We start from the raw sequence: 11,864 nt of genomic DNA, 5'->3' as shown, positions 1-11,864 counted from the left end.
TTTTGTCTCTTTTTTCCCCCCCTGTCGACTGAAACTGTTGGTATTTTGTACAGACAGATGCTACCTGTCTGGTCTACCGCCAGATTTATATCTTTCTGCACGTGCAGAACACAGTAAACCACTCATCTGCTGTGCAATCTCAAGCATTACCCCGACTTTCAAAATCATTTACGATATTAAAACTAAAAAATAAATGTTGACATTTGCCATTTTTGCAATGCAATCTGAACCACAAATGAAATCACAATGCTTGGTTTCATTTTCAAACACAAACTACCACATTTTAAATGGCATTATAACAAAAAAAAAAAAAAAAAAAAACGGCGTTTGTTGATTTATTCTTGGACATTTTTTCAAGTTTTTTGTCATTATTTTTAAGTGTTGCAGGCAAACTAAATGCAATCTACTGAGAACTTCAAGCGAGGGATTTTACTCCACGAAGAAGATGCTTGACTTGATGCGCTCTCAGGACAAGACAGGAAGAAGTACGTTGACCTGACCCTGATTAGATCTGCAGAAAAGGAAGTGGCAAACTCTTTCTTGCACCAGAATTACCACACAGCGTGAGAACACTTAATAAACAAAACCAAATGTTCACTTAGCAATCTCAATCTTCAATAGACCTGAAGAAACCAGCTGCTTCCTACTGCTTTTTTCTAAAGTTTAAGTGCTGCTGAATTGAAAGTGTTTCATTTAAAATGTTTCTATTGTCACTGTTTTTTCAATCTTCTCTAGAAGGACCATCATTTTCTTACAAGCCTGTTTCGCTATTTTGTGTTTTTGAATGATTCTGTTGAACCACAATTCAAAAGCGTTCAAGTTTTTTCAGTGGCTTTTTTTTTCAGTTTTGCCGACAGGGGCTGTCCCCTTAATAACTTCATTATTTAATTCAGTTGTGTCGAAGCAGAGGCACATAGAAAAATGACAAGAACTGGAATGAGACAGCTGGGTTCACCCATTTGTCATGTGCTTTATGAGCCTTCGCCCAAAAAATGTGGTCTGCAGAGCATCACTTTTAGAAAAGAAAATCTCCTTAATTTTTAAAACTGTCATTAGATAGTCAGTTTCCTGTGGAACAGGTGACCTGTAAAAAAGTGGAGCTCCTTCTGCTTTCTCTCTCTGCTGCCGTCAGCAGAAACAGACGGCCAGGAAGGGAGAGTTTTTGAAATGGAAAGCATCTTCCTTCCTGTCTTGGAGATTCATCGTTCAGATTTGGCATGAAAGATGAAAGAATCAAATGTAGGGGGAAAAAATCCTGATGATGACAACATTAAAAGCAAAAGCACACTGATCATGAAGATATTAAACCGCAATGTGTCATTTGCTTTTGGAAAATCTCTTGTTTTTTTCCCCTTCAAAACACAAAGGGGAATTCAATCAGTTTTTGACAATTTGGAGGCTATGGACCTCAGAAACAATGGAGGATTTTATATATATGCTTTTTATGCATTAGAAATCTGCTTTAGTGTAATTTCAAAAACATATCTGTGCGAAAATTAATTACCTTTGTCATGGAGCCTAAACTGCTTATTTCATCCATCCATCTGCACCTAGTTTATCCTTGCAGGGTTTCAGATGATCTGGTGCCAAACATCCATAAAAAAATAAACAGGTATTTTGAAGACATATTTATTCTCAGAATCATGTTAGGTCTTTAATTGGTCTTTTATAGACTCCCACTTTTATCTTTTAAATGAATAAGTGAAGAAACAAGACAAAATGACCAAGAAATCAAGTTGTTCCAAAAGAAATTCTGAGCAGAAGTGACAATGAACATTTAAATTAGTAGGAAGGTAAACATCTTGATCCCGAGAGAGGAGAAGAGAGCTTCTCAGTTGGTTCACATCCTCTTTACTTTCCCTGAACCAACCTGACTTTCTGTTTCAAGTCCAGTCAGATGTGGCTTCTTTCTCTCTCTTAACTGGAAATGCCACCAACCGTTGGGCTCACAGCTGCTTTCTGCCCCTGCAGGGAAGTTACTCTGAGGCCTGAAGGCTGTTGGAGGTTTGGATGTTTTCATTCCCTGCGGTCCAGAAAACATTAACACAACTAAAAGCAACACAAATGAATTTTAAATGGCTGGATCAGACACATATGTAGCAGGCTCACTTGGGTCCAAACTTCTGGGTCTTGTGTGTGTCTCTGCCGGTCGACCCACCATTGTGCCTCGCTGACTTTTACCGTCTTTACACTGACTCTGCAATAACAGCAAACAGAAGACGTATTATTGTTTTGCCATATATTTGAAAAGTAAAACCTCTGAAAGAAAAAAAGTAGTTCTAAAACTCTATTAAAGGAGATTGTTCAAGAAAAAAAGCAAGCATAACGAAGAAAGGCTCATAGGGGCAAGAAAGGTTCAGAGTGCAAAGAAAGGTTCAGAGTGCAAAGAAAGGTTCATAGGGCAAAGATAGGTTCTTAGCAGAGATGAGCACCATGTTGCATTTAGTCACCCAACATTTCGCCTTGCAGAAAAAATAAGATTGTACATTTAAACAGTGCTAACTTAACACAGAGAGAGTACAGCTGGATTAAAAAAGGGAAAACAGTACAGGAGTGACAAACAGAGAGAAAACACAATGAAAAACTTTAAACAGAGGAATCAATCTAGCAACAATAAACTAATAAATAAGCCCAGAAAAATGATCAGGAAACAAACTCAACAGGAAAAGCAAAACCCAAACCCTCACGAGAGCAACAGCATCTGAACGATTCTGATGTGACCAAATTTGAAAGAGTGCAAGTGTCATGACTAATTTGCAATTCAGAAAAAGGGGTCAAGGTCACTGAGGAGGGTTGCTGGTGTTTGTCCATGTCGCTGTTGGCCTGTTGTTTGACATGTGAGGACATTTTGAAATCAGGTCGCAGAGGAGAGTCAAGACAGTCAGCCTTTGAGACACAGAACTCATCAGGCAACAACTTATATCTGAAAAGTAGCGCACTCAATATTCAGCAGGGTTTAACATCCTGCTCTTTGAACCCCAGCGCTAATAGCAGCCCACAGTTTTGAGGTGTGTTTTATCTCTACGAGCAGGCGTTTCTGCCCTGATTCTGGGTTTTCCCTGCGAAGCCGTTGAGGTTAGTGACGGAAAAAACTCGTAAAATTCACAAAAACAAGCTTAACTACAAAAAAAAAAAAAAAAAAAAAAAAGAGGCTCAGACAGACACACCAGTTCAGCGACAGGCAACAAGCACCGTCAAAGCGCCGAGTTGGAAAAGAAACACGACATGTGAAGCAAAAAAAAAAAACATGTAAGTATGACTTTACATGTAGAAAACCACCAAAATAATAATGGCAATAGCTTCCAAATAGTTTATATTTTAACATAAATCCCAACTTGGCTCATGCTGATAAACCATTTTAGCATTTACTGTAGGAAACTAGTCAGTCGGTGTTAGCGGGCGGCAGCGGCGGTCAGCGCGTGATTACGAGATTTATCGCCCAATAATAATCCGCTAACAGCAGCAGCTTCACGAGACGCTTTACGTCAGCTCGGCCTTTGTGGTGATGAAAAACAGGCAGCTGAAGTAGGGCGCACAAGTACCGAGACGAATGTTGAAAGTTTCTGCTCTGGCAGCAGACCGCCTAACTGGGTCAATGGCCTCTTTAAGACGTGACTCTCCGGCTGCACAGATCAGTGGAAGGAAGCGCGTGGAGCGCAGCGGGTCGCGTCACACTGATGTTGAGCTCATCACTGGATGGCGGATTGATTAGAGAAACGCTTACAGGACGTAATTCTGGTGAGTTTTATCTTCTTCGGGGGGAAAATAAGTGGGGAGAATGAAGATAATTGGAAATAGTTGCGCTTTCAGGAAGATTTTGATATTACTTATTGATACGTAATTTGTTTGTGGTTATTTAGAATCACAATCCCGTGTTACAGCAGAGTGTAGTTGTGTAATGTGACAGGGTGGATGTAGCACACCTGCTGTGACGCACTTATGAAAACGTTATCAACAGGAAAACCTGCAGTGAGACGGGAGAGACGATAAGCTGCTCTTCCTCCTCATGTTGGAAAGGTTGCTGCCTTATTTCTGGACACGAATGGATGAGGTACAGTCGTTTCCTTCATGTGCTTCAATCTTGAAGATCGAGCCCATGATTTTTAATCATTTTTTCCTCATCACTCCATAGGGTCCTCCGGTTCCAGAGATGAGCTGAGATGAATCTCTTGTTAGCCAGTTGGAGATGCATCATCTTGCTGTTTTGTTTTTCCATCAATGGTGAGTTACTCATAAAGTCTTTATTTAAAAAAAGAAAAGAAAGAAGAATAAACGATCAAGAAGCTGAGTCTTGTTTGTGAATTTTCAAATGGTTCTCTTTTCTTGCGCAGGCTGCCCTCTGCTCCCTGCAGGCTGTGTGGACCTCATTTCCGGCGGCTATGCAACAGCAGAGCCGGCCACCGTCCTGCTCATGGGTTCAAACCTGACCGTGTACTGCCACACCTTCCGATGTGAAAAGGGGTGAGCATATTTGCTTTGAAACTTTGACGAGTGCAGAACATATGTGTGGTTTTTTTGCTGCGGCAAATCTGGCAAGAATGCCGCCCTGGGAGAGAGCCTCTTCCCCCTCATCAACCATCCTGTGCCTCACAAAAATGACTTTATGGATAACCTGGCTGCATATTCAGCTTTTCAGGCTTCTCACAATCAGGGATGGTCTTAGTGGCAAGGAGAAACATTGTAAATTCTTCTTAAAATGTGATCATAGCATCTCTGTTCACTATAGAGCAGTATGGTTTTTGTGTGACCAAGTCTGGATATTTTGAATCTTCAACCACAGATAATCAAATGTGATCAGATTAGATTGTTTTGTGAGTGCAGAGCAGATGCATTAGAGTTAAACTAATCTCACAAATTAGTCCAGAATCGGACACCAAGTTCAGCATCGGTAGAGAGGCTTTAAATCGGACGCCTACTTCAAGCATCATCTCCTGGGCTACACGTCACATACTAGCTTCGCTGTCATCAACCAGGCTTGCTTTGCAATGTTTTCACTGGACTTGCAAACATTCAAAAGGAAATGTGCCACAGTGGGAAAATCCAGGATTAGCAGCAGAACTAAAGCACATGGGTTCACACAAAGATTAAAAAAAAAAGTATTCAAAATATATAAGATCAAATAATAGCATACTGTTATGGACATGATCACAACTTAAACATACAGTGCAGTCATCAAGTACTGTGATCTAAGTATTATGCAGCTGAGTAGAAACATTTTTTAAAGTACATAATGTGTGCGTGTGTGTGTGCTTGTTCAATAAAAAAAGACAACAAACTATTTACAATATAAGAAACTACAAAAAAACATCATGGATGTTTTATTGAGTTTGTCCAACAGAGATTGTGAGGAAGGATCTCCGATAATGCTCCTTTGTGCTCTGCATCCTGCATTGTTTTTCTGAAACGACACCTTCAGACACATAAAACCGCCTTTTACTGTTGACTTTCAGGTCGAAGATGTTCCTGGACCTGAACAAGCAGACAGTGAACCTGTCGAAGAGAGTGAACTGCACCACAACGGCATTCTACCTGCCCCGCGTGTGGAAGCCGCTGTCTAAGGTGGTCTGCAAGATGAAGAGCAGCCAGCTGTCTGCTCTGGAAGTCGTCTGTGGCCTGGATCTACGTCTTGCACGTACGTACGCTTTACTTCAACACGGGACAGGGCGGGTCGGGAGGGAGGTGCAGCAGAGGGGAGAAACTATTTTAATGTTCTCTCAAAGTGCAGCTCCTCTAAAAAAATATATATCACTGATAAATTTATATCATTTAAAAATATGGTATTTTGTAGAGACAATAACAAGCTTTTACTAAATTATACAGGAATCTCTTAAATGTACCTTCAGCTAAATTTTGCTTGTTGAACAATACTAAACCAAGATACGGTTTTGCTGTAACGCACTAAAGCGTATTGAGCCACCAGATTGAGAAGGAATGAGTAATAAAATGTACACATTACCTCATTGTGCCCGCTCAAAAATGAGCATTTTATTAGCTTGTTTACATAAACTCATGTTCAGTACATCAGAATAATATTGGGAAGCTCATATATTTCACTCTGTGTTTCATTTTCAATTCAGAAAACACATTATCTGAAATCATTTCACATTTTCTGGGCAATGGTTTTAAATCAGTCCCCACTGCTTTAGATTTTTCTCACTATTTTGCAACACTATGTTTTTTTTTTCTTTCAGGGCTTTTTTACTCATTTTGTTCTAAAATATTGAACCTGAAAGATCTGAAGATCTGACAGATCTATCATCTTTCTCTCGGTTCTGCTGTGAGTTCATCTATTACCGCTGTGAGAAATCACCTTTTTTATTTCATATTTCACGGGTCAGAGAAAATGACGAAGCAAAATAAAAACCTGTGTAAAATATAAGACCGCTTTAATCTAGTGCAGAGTCGATACAGATGACCTCGTTTTTTCGGAGGTTTCTCCTCCGTTGAAGGGAGTTGTTACTCTCCACTGTTGCCTCATGCTTGCTGAGGAGGAGGGATTGCTGCTAACTCAGTGACTCAAATGCAGACATCTTGGTTTCCCCTAGATAACTTCTCACCTTTTGGCACAATATGATCAGCTAAATTTGAGCGCTGTACGATGACCTGGATAGAACATTTTCGACATTATCTGCTGCTCCATTAAAAGAGAGTTAGAACCTTGAAACACCGCTGGGTGAAGGCTGTCTTGGGTGGCTGCAGTGAAGCCACCACATCCTGTTTGGATTGGGGAATTGTTTTGTGAGTGCAGAGCAGATGCATTAGAGTTAAACTAATATCACAAATTAGTCCCAAGCATTCGCTCGTGCTTCCAGATGATAAGAAACCTTCTCTTGCTTTTTCATATCGCTACAGTTCCTCCTGACAAGCCTGCAAGTATCAGCTGTGAAACAACAAGGAGCTCTGACTTGGTGAACTGCTCACTGGACAAAGGACGGGAAACACACATCGACACGTTCTACAACGTTTCAGTCCACAGGTGTGCAGTTTTGCTTTCTAATTGTTTCTAAGTCAGCATGTGCTTGTGGCCTAATTTTTCTTTCCTTTTTTTATTATCAGGGAGAATGAAAGCGTTTTAAATCTGATCTTGGATGGGGAGGAAATCGGCGTACCACGAGCAATCTTAGAGGAAAACACTAAATACACGCTGACCGTCTCCGCTTACAATCACTTTGGAGCGTCGCGGTCGGACCCGTTCATCTTTTCTCTGGCAGACATAGGTAATGCTTCGACATTCGTTTGATGAGAATGCATTAACCTAGTTGTTCATTTGAATTAATTAGTCAGAATCATCGTAGTTTAAAGGCTGAGTCATATGTCGAGTGGTTAGTTCAATCAGTTCTTTTCTCCTGAGTCTGACTAATTTGACTTTCAGTAAAGTTTCTTGTTATATATGTCACAGGGGCAATTTCCTCTGTCTTTCTGCCCACTGCATCCCTTGTTTGAACTTTAGCAAATTCACTGACAGTAGCTGTTTAATAGATTACAGAGCTGATTCACACATCCGTGCATTTTATCAGGTATATGATACACTGACACAAAGTAGTGCAACATTGTGGAAAGAAAATTATGTATTGGTTTTAAAGCTTTTGAATAAGTAAATATCTGAAAACTGTCGTGTGCGTTGGTATTTTTAATCAAAAATCAATAAATAGAGAGAGTTTGAAGATCAATTCCCAGGTTGGTTTTGGTCTGATCAAGGATCATTGACCTGCTGGAGGGTGAGCCTGCTCCTAGCTTCAAGTCTTCTGCAGTTCTCTCACAGCATTACTTGTCTTTTTAGTATTTCATGTTAACAAAAAAAAAAAAACATTTTGGTCCGTCTTCCTCATATTTGCCATTTCTCCTGTATGGCTGGTGGGAAAACGGCAAACAAGGTTCTTGTTTGCTGTTTATTCACTAATGTTTTCTGACAAACCTCTGAGGCTTTCGTAGAACATTCTGGATTTAAGCTGAGATTAAATCACACTCGGGTCCACTGTATGCTGAACAGGTGGCATGTTGAAGTTTGTGGTTGTAAAAGTTTAAGAGTTGCAAACGCCTTTAGATCTGTATTTATTGTTTTATCACATTTGCCATTGCCTGTTCAGATTGCTTTATTGTTTTATATTTCAGTGATACCAGAAACCCCTCATGTAGTGAAGGTGGAGTTCATGAATGACTCCACGTCAGCTGTGCTGCACTGGAAAACCTTTGAGCATTCGATGCGCCTCAGACCCCAAATCAGGCTGCGAGGAAACAATACCTGGGTAAAGCGGTGTCATGTTGACTTTATAGTTTTTCTTGTTTTAAATCTTCCCATGCAATAGCCTAAAAACATCCCGCTCTCTTTCAGGAGCAGAGAGCGGCAGCAGAGCTGAGCGAGGGTCTGATACGAGTGGAGAACCTAAAGCCTGAGACTGAATATGAGTTCCAAATCAGAACGTGTTCCTACGCATCAGGACAGACCACGAGCTTAAAAACCAGCCAGCGCGTTCTCTGCAGCAAATGGAGCCCGTCTGTGAGGAGGATGAGTCCTAGAAAAGGCAAATATGAGATATTTGGAATATAAAGGAGTCAAAGTGGTTCTTGTGTGACACGTGGCAGAGGAACTTCATGCTAAGTCTGTTCCAACAGGTCCGTCTCAGCAGCTGCATGTATGGAGACGCTTAGGAGACCAGGTCAAACACGGGCTGAGGAACGTTACTGTTTTCTGGAAGGTATTGATATTTTCTGCTAAGAATCTTCCAAACATCCATATAATTAGGCTACATGTTGAATTTTAATTTTTAAGTTATTTTTTGACTGTTAAATTCATTTTTAAATTTTCCTCCTGTTATAGCTGGGAAGGTGGAAGTATGTGTTTCTCATGCATTAGCAATTTGACCTCCATGTTTGTTCATGGTCCAGATGCAAGGCAGTGCACCCAGGTGTTACTCTGACATTTCTCGACTTGTACATGTGTGTTACCTATTAGCCTTCTAACATTATATTTAATTATTCCAGACATTATTTTGTCAGATTTGGAAACAAACTGTTTTCTTTCAGAGATTGCAACTTGGTGTTTGAAAAAAAAAAATTCTTTTTGTGATTCCCTATCTGTGATGCAAAAAGTTACACAATCATTCAGTTTGTATGTCAAATATTGCTACAGTTGGGTTTTGGACAGCATGTAAGCACTATAAGAAAAAATTAAATAGATGAAAACCTCAAAATAAATAGGTATTTAAACGATCTCGTTCCCAGCCTCCGCCTGTGGGGGATTACAGCGGTGAATTGCTGCGGTACAGCATCGTCCTGGATGATGGCAGAGAGGAGATCTGTCCTGCCGCTTCCAGCCAGTGTTCAGTTCAGGCGCCAGCGGCAGTTCTTGGACTGAACGTCAGTGCAGTGACCTCCAGTGGGACGTCTCCACCAGCTTTTGTAGATCTCAGACATGCAGGTGCAATAAAGTTACACAAAAGGGACTGAAATGTTTCTAGGATTTTACATTTCTGTGGTAATCACTAAACTCTCTTCATCCTTTAGGTGCTACTAAATCTTTCGTTGTAAAGTTGGCTCTTGGTGCAGACGACAGCGCTGCTCGTGTCTCCTGGTCTGGGCCGGTTCAGAAAGGTCTTCTGTACTTTGTAGTAGAATGGGAAAGCATGCATGCAGCAGGTCTGCAGTGGAAAAAGGTGCTGAAAGACATAAAAGACACAACAATCACAGGTATAGTCATTCAATCGCACATGTGCATTTATTTATTGCTAACATAAGACAAATTTCACATTTTTATAAACTTTCTGGATATGCTTCTTCACCTCCAAATACCTTAAAATAGGTAAATAAAGTGAAAATAAGTTGATAAGGAAATATTCCTGTAAAATCCCAAAGTCCTTCACCAGTTGCTCTTGTGGGGACATTTAAAAAAATATATATTTTCTTCTTACCTTAACTGCTCTTGTATTTGAAATTAATTTTATATTGACCATTAAAAATAAACTCGGAGGATAATGTGCGACTAAAATGAGGAGGCTGCCTTTTTGACTCAACATCAACTTCAGCGCAAACAACTTCTTCTCTGAAGTAAGACAGAAAAATATAAGCAAGGGTAAACACCTGAAGCAAATACTTTTAGATTAATGATCAAATATAATAATGAGGGCTGCACAGCGGGGCAGTTGGCAACACTGTTGCCCTGCAGCAAGAAGGTCCTGGGTTCAAATTTGTGGTGATTTTCTTTTATGAAAATTCAAATAATTTGTTCAAATTACATTAATAGTTGAAAATACAACTAATCTAATCAACAAAGATTAGAATGAGAAAAGAATTTGTTGACAAGACAACACTTATATATATATATATATATATATATATATATATATATTATATATATATATATATATATATATATATATATATATATATATATATATAAAATTCCCTTCTCACCCACCGCGGGTGGTTCTTATCCTCTGAGCTCGGGTCCTCTACCAGAGGCCTGGGAGCTTGAGGGTTCTGCGCAGTATCTTGGCTGTGCCAAGGACTGCACATTTCTGGACTGAGATGTCTGATGTTGTTCCTGGGATCTGTTGTAGCCACTGCTCCAGTTTGGGGGTTACTGCCCCAAGGGCCCCGATGACCACAGGCACCACTGTGGTCTTCACCTTCCAGGCCCTCTCCAGTTCTTCCCTGAGGCCCTGGTATTTCTCCAGTTTCTCGTGCTCCTTTTTCCTGATGTTGAAATCGCTTGGTATTGCTACATCTACCACAACGGAGTGGGAGTTGTTTATCCACTATGACAATGTCTGGTTGGTTCGCCATTACCATTTTGTCTGTCTGGATCTGGAAGTCCCACAGTATCTTAGCTCTGGCGTTCTCCACCACCTTTGGGGGTGTTTCCACTTTGATCTCGGGGTTTCCAGTCCATATTCTGCACAGATGTTTCTGTACACTATGCCTGCCACTTGGTTATGTCGCTCCATGTACGCTTTCCCTGCCAGTATCTTGCACCCTGCTGTGATGTGCTGGACTGTCTCAGGGGCCTCCTTGCACAACCTACACCTTGGGTCTTGTCTGGTGTGGTAGATCTGGGCCTCTATTGCTCTGGTGTTTAGGGCCTGTTCCTGGGCGGCCAGGATGAGGGCCTCTGTGCTGTCCTTGAGTCCAGCTTTTTCCAGCCATTGGTAGGATTTACTGATATCAGCCACTTGGATTATTTGCTGGTGGTACATCCATGTAGGGGCTTGTCCTCCCATGATGGTATCTCTGGCACCTCAACCTCCGTTCCCTGTTGTCTGAGACATTCGCTGAGCACATTGTCTGTTGAGGCTTTGTCCCTGATGTATTTATGGATCTTAGTTGTTTCGTCCTGGACAGTGGTTCTCACACTCACTAGTCCTCTGCCTCCTTCCTTGCGGCTCGTGTACAGTCTCAGGGTGCTGGATTTGGGATGGAACCCTCCATGCATGGTTAGTAGCTTTCTGGTCTTAATATCTGTGGCTTTTATCTCCTCCTTTGGCCAGCTAATTATTCAGCAGGTATCTGATTACTGGCAGGGCATAGCTGTTTATCGCACGGATTTTGTTCTTGCCATTGAGCTGGCTTCTCAGGACTTGCCTTATTCGTTGGAGGTATTTAGCTGTGGCTCCTTTCCTTGTGGCCTCATCGAGGTTGCCATTTGCTTGTGGTATACTAGGTACTTGTAACTGTCCTCTATGTCTGCTATTGTTCCTTGTGGGAGTGAGACTCCTTCTGTGCGGATCACCTTCCCCCTCTTTGTGATCAGCCGACCACACTTCTCTAGTCCGAATGACATCCCAATGTCCGTACTGTAGATCCTGGTGGTGTGGATCAGTGAGTCGATGTCTCGCTCACACTTGGCGTACAGCTTGATGTCATCCATG

At 41.1% G+C, this 11,864-nt stretch overlaps 1 protein-coding gene and 1 long non-coding RNA gene across 3 annotated transcripts in view; one reads left to right on the top strand and one right to left on the bottom strand.

Annotated features, from left to right (window-relative positions):
- Window positions 1–1,729: 1,729 nt before the first annotated feature.
- LOC129368978 (uncharacterized) lies at window positions 1,730–9,272 on the bottom strand. Of its 2 annotated transcripts, none has more exons than XR_008606905.1 (3): window positions 9,185–9,272; window positions 2,110–2,197; window positions 1,730–2,023 (listed from the first exon to the last, which is right to left on the bottom strand). It is a non-coding gene; the product is annotated as an uncharacterized LOC129368978 (long non-coding RNA). The 2 variants fall into 2 exon arrangements; XR_008606906.1 differs by lacking the exon at window positions 9,185–9,272 and adding an exon at window positions 5,530–5,595.
- The window catches only part of il23r (interleukin 23 receptor), a 28,154-nt gene continuing 19,920 nt past the window's right edge, over window positions 3,631–11,864 (top strand). Inside the window, exons 1-12 of the mRNA XM_055044078.1 lie at window positions 3,631–3,738; window positions 3,959–4,051; window positions 4,133–4,221; window positions 4,332–4,461; window positions 5,451–5,632; window positions 6,853–6,976; window positions 7,057–7,217; window positions 8,113–8,246; window positions 8,333–8,522; window positions 8,614–8,696; window positions 9,223–9,418; window positions 9,505–9,687. Coding sequence (XP_054900053.1) covers window positions 4,161–4,221; window positions 4,332–4,461; window positions 5,451–5,632; window positions 6,853–6,976; window positions 7,057–7,217; window positions 8,113–8,246; window positions 8,333–8,522; window positions 8,614–8,696; window positions 9,223–9,418; window positions 9,505–9,687 — 1,444 coding nt within the window. The 5' untranslated portion in view covers window positions 3,631–3,738; window positions 3,959–4,051; window positions 4,133–4,160. The remainder of the gene's footprint in view (window positions 3,739–3,958; window positions 4,052–4,132; window positions 4,222–4,331; window positions 4,462–5,450; window positions 5,633–6,852; window positions 6,977–7,056; window positions 7,218–8,112; window positions 8,247–8,332; window positions 8,523–8,613; window positions 8,697–9,222; window positions 9,419–9,504; window positions 9,688–11,864) is intronic.

The sequence above is a fragment of the Poeciliopsis prolifica genome, unplaced genomic scaffold (assembly GCF_027474105.1).
Source record: "Poeciliopsis prolifica strain line A6 unplaced genomic scaffold, Auburn_PproV2 SCAFFOLD002, whole genome shotgun sequence".
Lineage (NCBI taxonomy): Eukaryota > Metazoa > Chordata > Actinopteri > Cyprinodontiformes > Poeciliidae > Poeciliopsis > Poeciliopsis prolifica.
This window is presented reverse-complemented; position numbering and strand designations above follow the sequence as displayed.